A 20,139-nucleotide genomic window follows, 5' to 3' on the forward strand; every position below is an offset into this window, starting at 1 on the left:
AAGTTACTGTATGTTGATAGGAACTGATCTTTATTTTATGGGGTGCTATTTCATTATTGCACTAATTTTACGTTTTGGCAGTTTTAAGTAGCTTTATGTATGAAGAACACTGTATTAACACTGTGTAAAAAGCTACTACTTTTAAACAAACCAGCCAGGAAGCTTAAAAGAAGTGACACTAAATGTTTATTTCATCTGATTGTATAATTGATAAAGGGTCTTGACATGTTTGTCAGTTGAGTTCAATACATATTTTCTTTCAATAGTTTGTTTGAATTACTTGTTTTATTCCTGAAACATGGACTGTAGAATAGAACAAAATGGAGTATTATTTGAATGTGCAAGTATTACTGCCATGTACTGTGCAATAACAAAATAAAATTTTAAATATGTAAACAATATACAGTGGAACCCACTTATCTCGACCTCGGTTATCTCGACAACCCTATTAAGTCGACGTTTTTGAAGTGGAACCGCCAAAGTCTCGCTTTGTCTTAGCATTTTGTATCGGTTATGTCGATTCTTTTATGTCGCCGAACCCTAATATCTCGAGTACAGGGGGGGAAAAATTTGCCATTTAACGTCGGTTATCTCGGTGCAGCCGCAGAAGAACTCGCGGAAGTGGCGGAAAAATCAAGGCTTACAGCTGCTACAGGTGTTGTATTGTATACTGGTGAATCTCTGCTGTTAGTTAGTGCACATATGCCTTTTGTTGTTAAATGTTATGCGATGAACGGAGGCGAAAGCCGCTTGGCGGCGCGGGCGTGGGATGAGCAGCAAAAGCATAGAATGAACACCGTCAGGATCGGGGGGAATCCGCGATGCGCTTTGGGAAGAAAAGAGCAGCCGTTGAGAGAGTGCCGGTGGGAAGGCACGTACCGGGATACACATGTTCATCACCCTATCAGAAACTCTCTTCACCTCCACTACACTCTTACTGTACTCTTCCTTTAGATTCACCCCTACACCATTTATTTTTTTTCATCCACACCATGAAAGAACAGTTTAAACCCACCTCCAATGTTCCTGGCCTTACTCCCTTTCCACTTAGTCTCCTGAACACAACATATTTACCTTTCTCCACTCCATCATATTAGCTACCTCTCTTCCTTTCCCAGTCAGTAACAACATTTAAAGTTCCAACCCTAACCTTGACTCTCCAACACTTCTCCTTTCCCTGCCATCTCTGTAGACATCTTCCTCCTCTCCTTCTTCTTCGGCCAACAGTAGCCCAATTTTCACCAGTACCCTGTTGGCTAACGATACCTTTGGTGGTCGTTGGTAACCCGGGCCTCGACCAATCTGATATGAATTTCTCTTTTTTGATCCGCATATTTGATTTGCCACGTTTTACGCTGGATGCCCTTCCTAACGAAACCCTCCCCATTTATTTACATTTACAAAACATTTTTGTATTTTACACACACACATATATATATATAGTGTGTGTAAAATACAAAAAAATGTTTTATGTTTTAAATAATAATAAAAGTGTACTTCAAATCCAAAGGGTGATTAAGACTTAAATACTTGCGGCTGATGAGATTATGGTTTTAATGGAACAGTTAAGAAGGTATTGTTAAAATGCTATAGCCAGCTGTGAAGAAAATAGATAAAATGTAAGGAAACTTGTTTAGAATTTCACATGATTGGATATTATTCTCATAATAAGGTAGACACAAGAAAGGGCTAAAGCAGGGGTGGCCAACCAGTCAGAGACCGAGAGCCACATTTTTTACTGTGTTACCGCAAAGAGCCACATCATACACATGGGCACACATGAACATCACCCATCCCTTCCTCTTACACACACACACACACACACACACCTCTGCTCAGCCAGATTTATTGTAAATGTCACACACCAACATAATGACAGAAATTGACTCCTACAGTACCACAGGACAGTCATTTTCAACAATGAACACTGCACCTCCTCACACACACAAACTCTTAGTTTAACAAAGTCCACAAACAAAAATATAATAATTTACAATAGCGTTTTTCTTTTACTATGCATGTTACTTAGTGGGACTTTTGGAATTCCGTGCCTTGAACAATCCCCTTCAAATCTGTCTCGTATTCCGTTGTTGCCACTCGAAGCAATTCTTTCACGTGTGTCAGTCAGAACAGATCGATGCTTTAATTTCACGTGTTTCAGGGTAGAAAACACAAACTTTGTGGGGTTTTTTTATGTGCGTGTTCACTTCGCTTGAGTTCAATACGGTATTTTCGTCAAATGCGCATGTGCGTGAGATGAATACACCGCAGGGGTGGGCAATAATTTTTTACAAGGGGCCACATGAGAAACCTGAATTGTGTCAGAGGGCCACACTAACGATAATATTTTAGGGATGCACCGAAATGAAAATTCAATTCAAAAGTCAATGAAATCCATAATTTTTTGTGTTATGCCTTTTGCCTCGGCACCATCACTGAAAAACGTTCCTGCCTTTTCAAAAACTTCCGCTACAGACGGAGTGCGCATGCTCGGACTGACTACTTTTCTGCGCCGAGTTCTTCTCATATTTAGAATGGCAATCTGGATGTTTGGATTTCAGGTGATAAATTAAACCCGACTTGGAGAAACTCTTTGCAGATACATCCCCTCTTGAAATTTCAGCATTGCATGTTTTGCAAATCGCTATGCGCACACCGCAGACATGTTGCTCTTATCCAGATAACCGTGTGCTGGCTGCGCTTTTTTATTGCGTCATTACAATTGTGTTTTGTCTGATATACCGCAAAGTTTCCCAGTAGGGGCAAGCTCATTTAAGTCTTAAAATACCGCATTGAACTCAAGCCAAGCGAACACGCACATTAAAAAACAAACACAAACTTCGATATGTACGTAAGAGCCGCATCCGGCTCGCGAGCTGCGGGTCAGCCACCCCTGGGCTAAAGCCTAAAACAGAGCATGGCTGTTTATTTTGTTAATGTGACGCAGGCAGTAACAGGAAGCCAGGAGCGGAAATGTCACTGACAAAGTTTTGTTACAGTTTTTAAGGCAGCAGCGGAAAAATAATATCAACAATTGCTGCATACGTTGCATTTCAAAATAGAACTAACGATTTGAAATCACCAACAGGACAAGAAAAAAAATCTATCAATGTACACAACGGAAACAGCTACACGGCGCGCATGCGCATGCTCACGTATAGAGTCGGTATTAAGCGTTGCAAAAACTTACAGCGCAGTCGCTTCCCGTGGGGGTGGGTCAAATTTTCATTCGTTTTGTAGGAAACTGAAACCAGTGGATGTTTCCTATAGATCACTTCTGAGAGCAAAACACATCTGTGAGGGAACATTCTTGCCATTATGGGGGCTTTTTATTCAGTACCGGAAGATCATCACTACCGGGGTTTGTCTGAGAAGACAGGCTGTAAGTAAGGCAGTAAAATATATGTCTTTAATTTATGTTGTGTCTCCGGGAAGCATTGGCTACTGTTATTCAAACACCACTAACAAAGCGTAGCAATTATAAATGACTAATTAAAACGTAAAAACCCAAAAGCTTAGCATTGATAGGCTATACATGTTGAACAATATTTTCAAAATACCTTCAGGTGCTGGGTTAGTGAGAATATTTGATGTCGCATAAGAATGAAAGGTAACGTTTACTTTTAAACCGCGGTTACGATCCAGTTAAAATAAAACAACAAATGTACAATAAAATAATATAAATAAATAAAAATTCTATTTATATTTATTTGTATTAATAAATAAACATTGTAAATGCAGCTCTAAAGACATCTAGATTTAGATTTTCTAGATTTTTTCTCATTTTACAGTAGTCATACCGCAGTCAGAATTTGAAGCATGACATTATCTCATTCCTGGCCACTACTGCCCATCTGCAGGAAAAAGGTCACAATAGTACCTGAATTTTTGGCTTCCCTTTATTATTTTTTCTTCCTTCAGTTTCACAGGAGCAGATCAAGATTCTTCATAATCGTTTCAGACAGTTAAGCCACAATGACGATGTGCTACGGTATGTTAATACAAAATTAGAGAACAACAGAATTATTGTAATCTTATTTAAAATTGCAATGAATTTTACTTGTGGCTATACCATGGTAGTAGAAAACTATTTTTTCAAAGTAACCAAGGCACTACAAAAATACTTTATTTTGTGGACCACACAGTGATCAGCAATAAAATGGAACCTCGATACTCACGACCTTGACACTCACGACTTCGATAGTTTGTGTCTTTTTATTTGCAACTGAACTAAGAGTAGAGGTTAGGAGTAAAATTTAGTTTGTTTTAATGAATTACATAAAACATTGTTAAAATAATTTTATTATTGTATTATTCATTTAAAGTAGTTAATAAAACATTTGTTACAAGAATTCACAATTTTTGTTGAGTTTACAGTACATGTACAGTTCCCCTTGAAAAAGGAACCATCAAAAGGAGAGTCAAAACCTTGCAATTTTTTTTGTTACTTACGAAGGGTCATAGAACGTAACCTCTGCGAGTATCGAGGTTGCACTGTAACTGTATCACAAGAAAGATTACAATAAAAGGTTACAGAAGTCAATAGTTGTACAGGCCCTTGCTTTGAATGACTTTGCTTTGAATGACTGCACATCTGCAGCTAAAGGCCATCACTAGTCTCTCACATTGCTCTGGTGTGATATTGGTCTACTCAGGTCAAGTCAAAAAGCTTTTATTGTCATTTCAACCATATATAGCTGACACAGTACACTGAAATGGAACAACTTTCCCCTGAACCCTGGTGCTACATTAAACCACATAGAGCTACAACACAAAAAACACAGGGCTAAGGACTAGTAAGTGTCCTCGCCAATTAAGTGCATCGTGTGCCACTTTGTGCAAACAGTGCAAAGACACTGGACAAAAACACAAGACAGGACAGTGTAAGACAAATACACAAAACACTAAATAGCACTGCCAGTAAACCTGCTGTATTTTGCACACTGTGGTGTTTAAAAGAGTAAAGTGAACATTGTAATTAACAAAAATGTAAACAAAATGTTGTGCAAAAGAGCAATAGCAGAAGTAAAAAAAATATGTGCAAAAACAACATGTAAACAGTTTGTAGTAATGAAGTTACCGTAATTTCCGGACTATTAAGCGCACCCAAATACTTTTGACAAAGATTTTTATTTTGAACATAAATAAGCCGCACCTGTCTACACTAATGAATGCTTACATTGAAACTTATGAACTTTACACAGGCTTTAATGAAAGACAGTGTCTAACACGGCTTGTATCTAAACAGTAGCCTACCAAGAAACTCATTGTTCACTGTCTTCCTCCTTCCTTTCACAACAATTTATCTCGGGAGTTTTTCTTTTGGCATCGTCGTGCGTTTAAAAATTACCATCGATGAAGCTTTTCTCCCGATGCCGTGCAGCTCAGAACACAGGTGAAGTGCGTTTTTTCATGCCCGGTTGTTTTCAGCATAAACGTCAGAGAAACATCATCCATATTTATGATGTGGTGCGGCCCGATTCAGTGGGAGCGCATCTGATTTAGTATAAAGAGTTTAATTGGTTCTTGGGTCTTAGTTTTTTGGCTTGAAGTTTGTGAAACCGGAAAAAACTCCAGAAAAAATCCATAAATTAGCCGCTTCGTTGTTTAAGCCGCGGGGTTCAAAGAGTGGGGAAAAAGTAGCGGCTTATAGTTCGGAAAATACGGTATCTAATATGACTGGTGCTGAAGACATGGATGTGCGAAGTGAGTACGATTGTGTGTTTGAGACCGGGTTGTACAGATCAGTCACACGGATTTGTGTATGTGTGTGTGTGTGTGTGTGTGTGTGTGTGTGTGTGTGTGTGTATGTGTGTGTGTGTGTGTGTGTGTGTGTGTGTGTGTGTGTGTGTGTGTGTGTGTGTGAGTTTCTATTCAGTATTGTGTATTGAGGAGAGTGATGGCTTAAGGGAAGAAACTGTTGCACAGTCTGGATGTGACTACTCAAATGCTTCGGAACCATTTACCATTACCACAATTTGGTGACTCTAGCAGGTCTAAACCATAAACTCAGCAGTCACCAAGGATAATAATGATCTATAACTTCATAACTTTTCATGGTTATTTCATTATTGTAATGTTTTCAGCTTAAACTTTACCTTTTCAACTTAAACTTTACTTTAACTGTTTTACCCATTTTGTTGTGCGACAGGGGTTGTTGCCCTGCATGATTGTTGGCTGATTGGGTGATGAATGCAGGGCTGTAAACGCATGTTGCTCCAGGAGATTCTGATAAACATTTGCATTCACTCTGCCATGTAGCTTTATAACAAGCCCAACTCCTCCTTCAGAAAGCAACCCCCAAACCATAACACTTCCTCCTCCAACTTTTCACTGACTTCTTTACACACTTTGGGCTCAGTCATCCCCCAGTTTGGTGACAAACTTAGAAAATTAGAATCAAGTGCCAGAGAAACACCTGTAACTGGGAGGTATATGAAATTTTTCTCTAATTTTGACCAGTTTTGTTTTTCAAATATCTCAAGTAGCTTTTTAACAATATATTTAACATGTAAAATATGATTTAAAAGCTGTGATTTCACTCCTGTTAGGATAAATTTAAAAAGGACTTAACACTGACTTAAAATTGAGAAAATTGTAGGTTGTTCTCAAATTTTGATCTCCACTGTAGGTTTACTTTGCTTAATAATAATTTTTAAACATTTTCCATGGTAAAAAGGCAACAGATTTTATTTTGATGTATTGTATATTTAAATAATTTAACTACAAATAGTATACTATATAACATACTGTATGGTATACATATCAAAGATATTTAAGTATATCATTTATTATGTCACAATTGAATGATCCCTTTTTATAACTGAATGTTTTCTATTTTAAGGAGAGATGATCTCCACATAATTCCAGATCTCGCAAACAATCCGATTAGATCCCAGATTGTAGCAGCTTTCTTTGACAGAAGGTCAGTGATTAGAAATTGTTGGTTAGGTATTTCTTATTACTGGTGCCCATGACTAAGTCATGTTTTAGTCTTGTTTCAAGACTAGGAAAGATTATTCAGTCTAACACTATTCACTGAAATTGAAGCATGCATTTTTTTGAGGCTTACATAACATTACATACCATTAGTGCTGCTTGTTCTGTGTATAGTGAACTTCTTGGTAGAATTAATTATTTTATTAGAACATTCTGGCAACATTATAAACACACTATATTGCTAAAAGTATTCACTCACCCATCCAAATCATTGAATTTAGCTGTTCAAATCACTTTCATGGTTACAGGTGTATAATATCAAGCACCTGGGCATGCATAGTGCTTCTATCTTTTATCTGAAAGAATGGGTCACTCTCAGTAGCTCAGTGAATTCCAGCATTGTACCGTGATAGGATGACACCTGTGCAATAAGTCCTGTCGTGAAAATGTCCTGTTACCAAATATTCCACCGTCAACTTTTAGTGGTATTATAACAAAGTGGAAGTGATTGGGAACAACAGCAACTCAGCCACAAAGTGGTAGGCCACGTAAAAGTTCTGAATTAAAAGGCTGAGTTCGTTCAAAACTATGGGAGCCCAGAGGGGAGCGTCGGCGGACATTAAAGAGAAAACCGATTTTTATTAAAACAGATCGATGTAAACTACACATTTGAGTTAATCGATAAAATCGATTTATCGCCCAGCCCTAAATCGGATGTTACTCAAGTTAATTTGCATGTGAAGGCAGACAAGCGAATACTTTTGGCAATATAGTGTATATGTATACTCAATAATGGAGGAACTATTCAGTGTTTCAGGCTCTATGAAAAATAACAATAGCATTAACAATTAACCAATCAGGAATTGGAGGTGTGCTTCCATATCACGTTAGGATTCGGTCATTCTGAGCCATTCATTCTCACAAGCTTTGTTTCAACAGAAACTTCCAGAAAGCAGGTGAAGGCTCAGTTGAAGAAATTGGCTTTGAGGAGTTTCTCATTGTCATGTCTTACTTCAGACCTCTATTAGTGCACATGACAGAGGAGCAAATAGAAGAGACAAGGAGGAGCAAACTGCGCTGTAAGTATACAATAAATCAATATATGAAATCAGATAAATATAATGTAGATAAATCATATAATTTCCCTCTCCCCTATCTGGTCGTTAACTAATATCAGATTGGGCTTTTTTTGACACCGGTGTTAAAATGTCTAGGAAACAAATATTTTTTTATTTGTTTTATAAACAGAAAATACAATTGAATCCCACAGTGGGTTATTTAAAACTGTACTCTGGCTCTTGGCACTGTGGACTGTTTATTGGACACTTGACACTGATCCTGCAAAGCACATTAACATTTTATGCACTTTTTTCTCCCATGACAGTCTTGTTTAACATGCATGATACTGACAACGATGGGACCATAACACTGGAAGAATACAAACACGTAAGGCGTACATATTCTATACTTATTACACACAAATATAGTTCACTGAAGTTGCAACATTAGGAAGGCATATCTTTCAGTTATGCATCTAAATTAGCTAAATAACTGAAAGATTTGCCTTCTTAATGTTGCAACTTCAGTGAACTATATTTGTGTAAATATAACACGTTTCTATGTTCTACTGTTCTATTATATAACCTATAATAGAACAGTAGAACATAGAAACATGTCAAATGTTTAAACTGAGGAGAATTTTAGAAGATATAAAAGTAATTTTGAATTTGATGGCTTCAACATGTCTTGAACAACATGTTTTTCACCCTGTTGGGACAGGGTGAAAAAATACAAACAGCCGAAAACACCTGTTAATTGGCAACAGGTCAGTAGCATGATTGCAAATAAAAATATAAATAAGAGTATCTTAGAGAGGCGGAGATGGGCAGAGGTTTACCGATCTGCAATAAATAAACTGTCCACAAATTGTGGAACAATTTCACAATAATGTTCCTCAAAATAACATTGTAAAGACATTGAATATCTCAACATCTACATTACATAATTTAATAAATATTCAGAGAATTTATTTAATTCAGTTCATTTTTACTTGTATAGTGCTGTTAACAATGGACATTGTATTAAAACAGCTTTAGACAGATAATGTGGTAATAAAGAATAATTGAAATTGTTAATTAGAATTGTAAGTTTGTCCCTAATGAGTAAGCTGGTGGTGACTGGCAAGACAAAACTCCCAGTGATGGCATACATAAGAAAAGAGGAACCAGACTAAATGTTGTGGTATGCAGTGATAGGTGAAATATGGATTATTAAATATCCTTATTGTTTATAAAATTTTAAGACGCTGTACAGTTTGGGTCTCTGGGCAAGACTAGCTACAGCAGCATAACTAAAAGGAAGACCCAGAAGGTAGCACAAACACTCTATACCCATGTTAATTTTTCTGTAAGCTACTGCAGTAAACCACATACTGCATTTATTACAATAGCTTGGTGTTTAGTAACATGTAGTGGAAGAGTCCAGGTATTGAACTCACCTTCCTGCATTCCAGACCTTTTACCAGTTAAAAACTATGACACAGAAAACCCAGGAATGTTAAACTGCTAAAATTCTGTATCATTTCGGAGAACATTCCTCTCCAAAAACTCCAGCAAGTGGTCTCTGCAGTTTCCAGACTGTTGTTAGAAGAGGAAATGCTACACAGTGGTAATCTTGGACCTGTCCCAACTTTTTTAAACATGTTGCAGCTATCAAAGCTTATATTTTTCTAAAATATTTAGAAAAAATTATGTTCCAATGTAAATAAAAATAAGGGTTTATGAGGTCTGCACAACATCTGCATTATGTTTTTATTTACATTTGACACACCATCCTGTCTTTTTTGAATTGAGCTTGTATTTTATACTTTGAGGTTATACTGGGGTTGTAAGTCAGTAAGGACATCCACATTTATAAACATTCTATAAAAATATCAGATGTGGTATGCAATAATTAACAACACGTCGGCTTGCTCCAGGTAGTGGAGGAGCTGCTCTCAAAGAGTGGATCACTCGAAAGGGAGACTGCCAAGGACATTGCAGATGCTGCCATGCTGGAGGTTGCTAGCATTTCAGTGGGTTACATGGTAGGCTCTTTTTCCCTATTCAACAGGGTGTCAAATTCATTTTAGGTCATGTTTTAGATAACAATGGTAACAAGCTGCATTATGTAATAGTTGTACCATTACATAAAAATCTGATAATAACATAATAAATAACTTAATAAACAACTTAAACTCTTAAATACCAGTAAATTAAAATATTTATTAATACATACTGGATGCACAAATTCATCGAATAAACATTAGCTACACCTAAGAAATAAATTAAAAACTGCATTGTTACAATAATGATTATTACAAATAATTATATTTCCAAAAATATTGTATGACACTATCATAAATTTGCAAGTGCTGATCCCCTTGAGTTGCTAATGAAGAATTACTCAGTTAAAATTTGTATTTGTCTTTGTCACATTTTGTTTAAAAAGAGAGCTAATTGACTTTTTCCCCAGTGGAACAATAAAGTCTAGCTGTTCAGCTGTCAGTTATTTTTTTTTTGTTTAAAATACAGATTTTAAAATTATTTGCCTAAAAAAAATGCCTTTTTGAGATGCTTTAGCCTTTGTTTGATTGTTCTAGACCAGGGGTGCCCAATAAGTCGATCGCCATCAACCGGTAGATTCCAAAGGTAGTATGTGTAGATTGCATGCCATTCAAAAAGGTCTGAGACTATTAAGAGCAAGCCATTACAGTTAATATTTACTATACTTTAAACAAATATATATATTTAGCATTTTTAATGTAGGTAGATTTTGACTTGGGCAAAAAGCCAAAAAGTGTGAGCAGCCCTGCTCTAGACTACCACATAACTGTGTCATTAAGTTGCTATAAAATATCAGGTGTACAGTTTCAATTTCTGTTAAATTGCAATTTATTTATTTATTTATTTTTTACAGGGTCCAGATGAATTTTATGAGCGGATCACATTTGAGCATTTTGTGAAGGTTTGTCTATATTTTTGGACCATATTTAATATGATGTTCAAAGTCCACACAAAAAGAGGTCGACCAATTGTTTGGCTGGCTGATTAATCTAGGCTGATTTTTGGCATAATTTAATGAATTGTTATTGGACCATTGTGTGCAAATTTGCCTGATTAATAGGCAGGTGCATCGATGAGCAGCTAAGCATTGTTGTGGAACACATGATGGTGCCTCCTGGGGCAAGCAGAGTAAATGCTAACCTTTTGAAGAGAACGTCCTGGTAAGAAAAACACTTATAGTAGGGAAACACACCAAACCGACACCTAAGAACCTAGCTACAAGGAAAGCTGGCTGTGCCATTGCCTGCATCAAGGCAAAAAATTTGCACAAGAACACATTGGACAGACTATGCCGACGGCCATCTAGTGTGTACGTTCTACGTGAAAGTACGTTCAGATACACTTTTCGTGTATTTGGCATCCAAACAAGGAACCCGGAAGAGCTAGAACTGTGAAAATATAAAACAAGCAGAATTTACACCTGTTGCAATCATTACTAACAGATTCCTGTAGCTTTTTTCAATCATATCTGCTAAGTTGCAAAGACAAGTGGCAAAAATGAGAATGGGTGTCTGTGCGTTCCCTCTTTACTCTGTCATTGTTTGCTTTTGTTCAGTTTAGTTCAGTTTTTCCTCGTGTGCTCATTTACTAAATAGCCAAATTCCCTTTCTCGCCGACTGGTAACAAGTGTACTGATTGGAGAGGCTTGTGTTGTTCGATAAATGTTTCATTTAAGCATTTTCTGTATTTTCTTTTCATTAATTAACTGTTAAATTTAATGAAATGAAGGTGGGGCGGAAAAAAGAAAATTAGCCAAACGGATCAGCCATCAGCTGCCTTGATTTCTAAGTATCAGCATTGGCCAGAGAAAAACCCATATTGGTCGACCTCAACATACAAATTATTTGGTCAGGTGTCTTCAAGCTTTTGTCAGTATAGTGTACATTGTATACTCAATATGAATCTACAGTGAGGAAAATAAGTATTTGAACACCCTGCTATTTTGCAAGTTCTCCCACTTAGAAATCATGGAGGGGTCTGAAATTGTCATCGTAGGTGCATGTCCACTGTGAGAGACATAATCTAAAAAAAATCCAGAAATCACAATGTATGATTTTTAAACTATTTATTTGTATGATACAGCTGCAAATACGTATTTAAACACCTGTCTATCAGCTAGAATTCTGACCCTTAAAGACCTGTTAGTCTGCCTTTAAAATGTCCACCTCCACTACATTTATAATCCTAAATTAGATGCACCTGTTTGAGGTCGTTAGCTGCATAAAGACACCTGTCCACCCCATACAATCAGTAAGAATCCAAGTACTAACACGGCCAAGACCAAAGAGCTGTCCAAAGACACTAGAGACAAAATTGTACACCCCCAGAAGGCTGGAAAGCGCTACGGGCAAATTGCCAAGCAGCTTGGTGAAAAAAGGTCCACTGTTGGAGCAATCATTAGAAAATGGAAGAAGCTAAACATGACTGTCAATCTCCCTCGGACTGGGGCTTCATGCAAGATCTCACCTCGTGGGGTCTCAATGATCCTAAGGAAGGTGAGAAATCAGCCAAGAACTACACGGGAGGAGCTGGTCAATGACCTGAAAAGAGCTGGAACCACCGTTTCCAAGGTTACTGTTGGTAATACACTAAGACGTCATGGTTTGAAATCATGCATGGCACGCAAGGTTGGTCAGATGAGACCAAAATAGAACTTTTGGGTCATAATTCCACTAAACGTGTTTGGAGGAAGAAGAATGATGAGTATCATCCCAAGAACACCATCCCTACTGTGAAGCATGGGGGTGGTAGCATCATGCTTTGGGGTGTTTTTGCACATGGGACAGGCGACTGCACTGTATTAAGGAGAGGATGACCAGGGCCATGTATTGCGAGATTTTGAGGAACAACCTCCTTCCCTCAGTTAGAGCATTGAAGATGGGTCGAGGCTGGATCTTCCAACATGACAATGACCCGAAGCACACAGCCAGGATAACCAAGGAGTGGCTCTGTAAGAAGCATATCAAGGTTCTGGCGTGGCCTAGCCAATCTCCAGACCTAAACCCAATAGAGAATCTTTGGAGGGATCTCAAACTCTGTGTTTCTCAGCGACAGGCCAGAAACCTGACTGACCTAGAGAAGATCTGTGTGGAGGTGGGCCAAAATCCCTCCTGCAGTGTGTGCAAACCTGGTGAAAACTACAGGAAAGCGTTTGACCTCTGTAATTGCAAACAAAGGCTACTGTACCAAATATTAACATTGACTTTCTCAGGTGTTCAAATACTTATTTGCAGCTGTATCATACAAATAAATAGTTAAAAAAATCATACATTGTGATTTCTGGATTTTTTTTTTAGATTATGTCCCTCACAGTGGACATGCACCTACGATGACAATTTCAGACCCCTCCATGATTTCTAAGGGGGAGAACTTGCAAAATAGCAGGGTGTTCAAATACTTATTTTCCTCACTGTATATACCTTGGCTGTGTATTTATTTTTTTTAAGTTTGTCATTAGTTAATGAACCTATAAAGATTTAAAACCTAATAATCTATTTGTTTTTAAATCAGATTCTAAGCGGAATAGAAATTGAGACGAGGATGCACATCCGGTTCTTAAATGTGGGCACAATGTGTTTGTGCAAATGATGGCGTATCAGCAATCGATGTTTCACCTGATATTCCAAGGCATCAATGATAACTATTAAGCTAAAGATGAACAAAAAGGTAAATTGGTTATTTTTGCACTTAAAACATCATGGTTTTTAGTTGTAGCATGTTTCAGTATCAACTTGTGTAGTTATTTATATGCTGCCTATGATGTTTTAGTTTCAGAGACCTGAATGTTATAGGACTATTAAAAGAAAAATAAAGTAAGAAATATGTCATAGAAAAGCAGTAAATGACATTTGAAACACACACATGTACCACAAAATTGGCCAACCTATTCACAGATAGTTAGTACCGGGTCCCTGGTGGTCTAGTGGTTAGGATGCGGCGCTCTCACCGCTGTGGCCTGGGTTCGATTCCCGCTCAGCCATTAGGGTTGCACAAGCCAGTGCTCTCTTAGTGCCGGTCCCAAGCCCGGATAAATGGGGAGGGTTGCGTTAGGAAGGGCATCCAACGTAAAATCATGTGCCAAATCGAACATGCAGATGATCCGTTGTGGCGACCCCTAATGGTAGAAGCTGAAAGAAAGTATTCAGAGATAGTTAGTAATCAATCTAGCCTATGGCTTAGTTTTTAAATGTGAAAGGAAACAGGAGTGCTGACATCAAAAGAATGTGTAAAACCCACACAGGCAATAACCTAATCTTTGAATGTAATTATGTTATGCAGTTAGGAGTGGTATCCACTATTCCATGATGCAGGACATTAATTTGCGGTAATCAATTTCAGTATTATATCATATAGGACACTGGACCACACTGAATATAGAGCACTCTATGGCAGTTCGACGAATATCGCTAGTAGGGCTGCACAGTATTGCGAATGTGCAGATCACAAAATGGCAAAACTTATATAAACTCTGCTTTTAGTTTCTTTTTTAGTTTTAGTTCATGTAGATAGCAATAAATTATCTGGGTGTGCGACTGTTATTTGACTGTGTATTCAGTAAATCTATGCCAAAGTTAGAGCACATAAATAAAGCTTGTGCAGCACAAGTTCTGTTGTGTGAGAAATAATCTGTACCCCCGCAAGAAAAATCACCTTCCAGGTGGCTCCATCCTCAGCAATCTCCTACCGATATACCCCATGTCCCTCCTCTACACAAGTTCAAACCATCTCAATTGGGGCTCTTTTACTTTGTCTCCAAAATGTCCTATATGTACTCTCCCTTTAAAAAGCTCATTTCTAATTCTGCCCATCCTCGTCACTCCTAATAAAAATTCCAGTCAATGCCACTGTCTCTAAACCATACAACATAGCAAATATCACCACAGTCTTATAAACTTTCCCTTTTTCACTCTTCATTAGTTTAAACAGTTGACCCCAGGTACCTAAACTCATTCACCTTCTCCACCTCTTCTTCCTTCAACCAAACCACTCCACCGCCCTCCATCTCATTTACACACATGCAGTCTGTCTTACTCCTACTGACTTTTTTTTTCTTTTTCTCCAGCGTGTACCTCCACCTCTCCAGGCTCTTTTCAACCTGCTCCCTACTTTTATCAGAAATAACAAGATCATCCCCAAACATCATAGTCCATGAAGACTCCTGTCTGACCTTTTTCATCAACCCGTCAATCACCACTGCAAACAGAAATCTAATGTGCAATCTAACCTCCACCCTTAACCAGTCTGCTGTTCCTACTGCACACCTTACTGCTTTTACACTGTTCCCAAACTAAATCGACCGATCCGGTATGAAATTTTGATTCGTGATCCACATATATGATTTTTACCTTAGCTGTTTTTTGTTTTGTTTTTCCAGATTTTCCAGATCCACACAATTCTCACGTTTTGTTAAATTTATATTACTTTTACATATATACAGTATCATACATTATCAGCATTATGTGTCTCTGATATACCAGATGTACAGTGAGCTACAAAGTTGGTTGTGATAGACTTCCATTATACCAGATAGTTTAAAAAAACTGGTCAACTAATTTCTGGTCAACTGGTCAACTATGTAAAATATAGAAAGATATAAAGGAGGACAAAGTGTATATACCATGTATGCTTATGACAGTAAACATAAGGTGGTTGATGTGATCAAGTCAAGAGGCTTTTATTGTCATTTTTACTATACACAGTGGTACACAGTACACAGTAAAAAACGAAACAACGTTCCTCCGGAACCCTGGTGCTACACTAAACAACACAAACATAAAGTGCATCGAGTGCAACCTGGTGCAAACAGTGTAAACAAAAAACAGTACAGACAAACCGTGCAGACAGACAACACAAGACAAAAGACAAAAAAACAAGTATAGTGCCGACTAGTAAACCTACAGTATACTTGATTATACAGTACTGTGCAGGAGAAATGTAAAAAAACTATACCCAGGAGAGAATACAAACAGAACAGAACAATATAGTGCAAAAAAACAGCAGCAAGGAGGTGCAAAGACAGCATGTAAACATTCTACTGTAATACAAGGTGCGAGTATAAATAATAATAAATAGATAAATGGTGGTGGAGTGGATCGAGATGATTGATGATTGTGTTTAGTCCAGGTTGTACAGTTCGGTAACACACATTTGAGTGAGTGTGTGTGTGAGTGAGTGTGCAAGTTCTGTTTCAGTTCTGTGTGTTGAGAAGCCTGATGGCTTGGGGAAAGAAACTGTTGCACAGTCTGGATGTGGAGGCCCGAATGCTTCAGAACCGTTTTCCTGATGGTAGGAGTGTGAAAAGTGTGTGTGACGGGTGTGTGTGATTGTCCACAATGCTGTGTGCTTTGCGGATGCAGCGTGTAGTGTAAATATCCATGATAGAGGGGAGAGAGACTCCGATGATCTCAGCTGTTCTCACTATCCTCTGTAGTGTCTTGCGATCCGAGACGGTGCAATTCCCAAACCAGGCAGTGATGCAGCTGCTCAAGATGCTCTCAATGGTCCCTCTGTAGAACATGGTCAGGATGGGGGAAGGGAGGTGGGCTTTCCTCAGCCTTCTCAGGAAGTAGAGACGCTACTGGGCTTTCTTGGTGATGAAGCTGGTGTTAAGTGACCAGGTGAGGTTGTCTGCCAGATGAACACCAAGGAATTTGGTGCTCTCCACAGAGATTGATTGTCCTTAAAGATTGTCCTTAAAGTTTTGATTGTCCTTAAAGTGACCGTGTGCAGTGTGGTGTGGTATAAGTCAAGTCAAGTTTATTTGTATAGCGCTTTTCACAACAGACATTGTCTCAAAGCAGCTTTACAGAAATCAACAGTCAAGGTGAACGGTGTGCATTTATCCCTGATAAGCAAGCCGTGGCGACAGTGGCAAGGGAAAAACTCCCTTAGATGTTATGAGGAAGAAACCTGGAGAGGAACCAGACTCAAAAGGGGAACCCATCCTCATTTGGGTGATATCAAGAGTTTGATCATAAATCTTTCAACAATACAGAACACTGGAGATTGAGAACTAACATGAGTACTGGAGTATAAGATTATAAGTAATGTTCTTTCTACAGGCTTATATAGTCTTTATGGTTATAAAACTAGGAGCTACTGAGCTAAACATTTGTGATCATCACAGATCCAGCACCAGCTTCTCCATGCCAGAGCCTTTAAACACTCCAGGAGGTCCAATGTCAAAACTCCACACATGTCCAATTGGCACTGGTACGTCCCTAGATGGTACGGTATGTTTGCGAGTTCGGCATCTACTTCTTCAAAGGTCCATAATCTTCATGAGGTGGGACATGACTGGAGCTGGCCAAACCTCAGGACCTTGGGATGGGGGGAGAAAGAGAAGCAGTGGAGAGAAATTAGCGTAGCTGCTGTTCATAATATTAACAGCACAAGTTGATAATGTGCATGTGATCATATGTTCCGGAGCACAAGGTTATGAAGTGAGACGTATGTTATGTGTAGGCTTTGCTAAAAAGATACGTTTTTAATCTACATTTAAACTGGGAGAGTGTGTCTGAGCCCCGAACACTGTCAGGAAGACTGTTCCAAAGTTTAGGAGCTAAGTGTGAGAATGATCTACCACCTTTAGTGGACTTTGCTATTCTAGGAACTACTAGAAGTCCAGAGTTTTGAGATCTCAGGGAGTGTGACGGATTGTAGCGTGTTAAAAGACAGAATAGATACATGGGAGCCAAACCATTTAGGCTTTATAAGTAAGAAGTAATAGTTTGTAGTCTATTCGAAACTTAACAGGAAGCCGATGCAGGGATGATAAGATGGGAGTTATATGATCATATTTTCTTGACCTTGTAAGAACTCTTGCTGCCGCATTCTGAGCTAACTGAAGCTTGTTTATTAATATATATTAGTTTATATTTTATAGTAGTATATTAATAGTATAAAGTGACCGTGTGCGGTGTGGTGTATAAAGTGCTCTGTGCTGTGCAAGTCCAGAGTCAAAGTGACAGTCCAGAGATTAAAGTGTCATATTTTTTTATGTTTGTCAGTTTCCTGTTTTTAAATCATTTTCTGCAAGTTCTTCTGTCGTTGTTTAAAACTTTTACTGATTTCTATCTTTTTTCCTCTGAATAATCTTGCATTATTATATTTTCTTGCATTTCATTGATTGTATTTCTCACTTCCTTCTTCTTCTCTTTCTTAATCGAAGATCGCTTTTTTCCTGTTTATAAAAAGCAAGATAAACAAATTTACACAAAAGGGCACACAATGTATTTATATTATATGGTAAGCATTCAGCTTCTTCAGTGTGTGGAGGGCAGAGTTTAAAGGGTTAGTAAGAGTGAGAGCAGTACAGTTTCTGCAGGGGAAACACTAGAGCCTTCACAGCAGGGCGAGTGACAACTCGGTGGCTTACCCACAGACACCCCACACACACACAAATCACCTCAGGGAGTTTAAATCTATACAACTGAAACATATTTGTAATCTAATTACTTTTCTAAAGCTGCCTTGAGACAATGTCCATTTTTAAAAGCACTATGCAAATAGAACTGAGAAAAGAATTGAACTAAATTGTATTTAATTGACTTGAATTTAATTAACTGAAATGAACTAAACTGACTTGAAAGAATACCACTTCACAATCCTGATAAGCTGAAGTGTAAGTGATATTTACTGCCCAGGAGATGTCAGTAAAGCTATGTACAGCATAATATAAGTGTGTACTGCAAATATTGTACTTTCTGATGTATAAGGAAAAAAAAACTTTTTTCTTTTTAAATCTAGGTTCAATTCAGGTAACATTATGCTTGAAAAAATAATAAATGATTATTATTATTATTATTATTTTTTTTGGTAAAGTAAAAAAAGTAGTCATAACATAAAGATGCAATAACAGGTCATTAACTGATGTCAGTGAAATAGTAATTTTTGAGTTAATAATGTTACATCAAAGAGTATGGTCTGACGTATAATAAAACATGGACTATTAAAGGAATCCATATGATTGGTTATTTTATTACGGCAAAGACTATAGGTAAAAAGCACAGAACCACAAATTAACAGCCTGCATGCGATGTATTGAACAATGGGGAAAATTAAGAATGTAATACTGGTGTAAATCACATTTGCTAAAATGTAAGATTTTCTTTTCACATTTTCTGGATGTATAAATATTAACACATAATAACTAACATTTACATCAATTGCATTAGCATAAACTCAAGTATAAATCAATTATATAAAAACAATTTCAGTTTATTAAACTAATAAAAATATCTATGTTAAAAAAAAAAAACAACATACAAGGAAAGTACTCTAAATGTAACCATGTTTGATTTTGTTGACATATTCTCACAAGTCTGATTTAGGTCAGTAGTTCGTTAGTACCCATACTCCAATATATGTCCACATTAATCCCAATAGGATGGAAAACTACATTTTTGTTACGAAAGTGTGTCTGTTTGCCATTTAAAAATTAAAAAATCGCCCATTCACACTGAAAAGTCCGAAAATGCTTTAATTCCGATACTGCACCTGTGTAAAATCATGAAACAAAAGACAATGTACTGTGTACATCAGCAGCTGTGCAACTGCTGCTATTACCTCATTTTACATCTGTGATTTCATCATGCGCATCAAGTTAGGAAAAAGTGCAAACATAATATTGTGTGAAACTCATCTGCCTCAGAGATGTTTAACATGATTTTGCAAGTTTACAGCGATGCTGCAATGGGTTGTTTAAGGTGTTTGGAGTGGCACACAAGCTCCAAGAGCAGAAGAACATCACTGGAAGTCAATGAGAGATCAGAAAGACCTTCAACAAGCTCAACCCCCAAACCATTTAGCAACTTGTGAATGATGATCGTCTGAGAACAATCCACAAGTGTGATGCCATTGTGGGTATGTCATAAAGAACAATCTTCACAGGGGTTTTGAATATGGGCTGTTACTGCTAAGTTAATATCCCAGGCTGCTGACCCAGGAGCAGAAATAATCTGTCACCTGTGTGCACCTTTCTCCATTCTTATATGTCACCCTATGCTCCTCCTTCTTCTTAAAATAAGTATTCACCACTGCCATTTCCATCTTTTAAACAAAATCTACCACCATCTGCCCTTCCACATTCCTCTAT

General features: G+C 37.7%; 1 protein-coding gene across 3 annotated transcripts; it reads left to right on the forward strand.

The window, feature by feature from the left end:
• The first annotated feature begins 2,777 nt into the window (after positions 1-2,777).
• Positions 2,778-15,710, forward strand: tescb (tescalcin b). Of its 3 annotated transcripts, none has more exons than XM_046838769.1 (9): positions 2,778-3,382; positions 3,922-3,991; positions 6,845-6,925; positions 7,879-8,018; positions 8,324-8,385; positions 9,917-10,024; positions 10,897-10,944; positions 13,554-13,709; positions 15,418-15,710. In XM_046838769.1, exons 1-8 carry the CDS (start codon positions 3,319-3,321, stop codon positions 13,629-13,631), a joined length of 651 nt encoding a protein of 216 aa, XP_046694725.1. In that variant the 5' UTR covers positions 2,778-3,318; the 3' UTR covers positions 13,632-13,709; positions 15,418-15,710. The 3 variants fall into 3 exon arrangements, with proteins under 3 accessions (XP_046694725.1, XP_046694723.1, XP_046694726.1); XM_046838767.1 differs by having other exon boundaries at positions 2,779-3,382; positions 15,106-15,710; XM_046838770.1 differs by lacking the exon at positions 6,845-6,925 and having other exon boundaries at positions 2,780-3,382; positions 15,106-15,710.
• The last annotated feature ends 4,429 nt before the right edge of the window (positions 15,711-20,139 follow it).

Source organism: Silurus meridionalis, chromosome 25 (genome assembly GCF_014805685.1).
Source record: "Silurus meridionalis isolate SWU-2019-XX chromosome 25, ASM1480568v1, whole genome shotgun sequence".
Lineage (NCBI taxonomy): Eukaryota > Metazoa > Chordata > Actinopteri > Siluriformes > Siluridae > Silurus > Silurus meridionalis.

Excerpts from the sequence above, each read along its gene's own strand:
- tescb (XM_046838769.1), top strand. The coding sequence starts at position 3,319 with ATGGGGGCTTTTTATTCAGTACCGGAAGATCATCACTACCGGGGTTTG. Across the intron at positions 3,383-3,921 it reads TTTGTCTGAGAAGACAGGCT|TTTCACAGGAGCAGATCAAG; the intron begins GTAAGTAAGGCA and ends TTCTTCCTTCAG. Across the intron at positions 8,386-9,916 it reads CACTGGAAGAATACAAACAC|GTAGTGGAGGAGCTGCTCTC; the intron begins GTAAGGCGTACA and ends GGCTTGCTCCAG.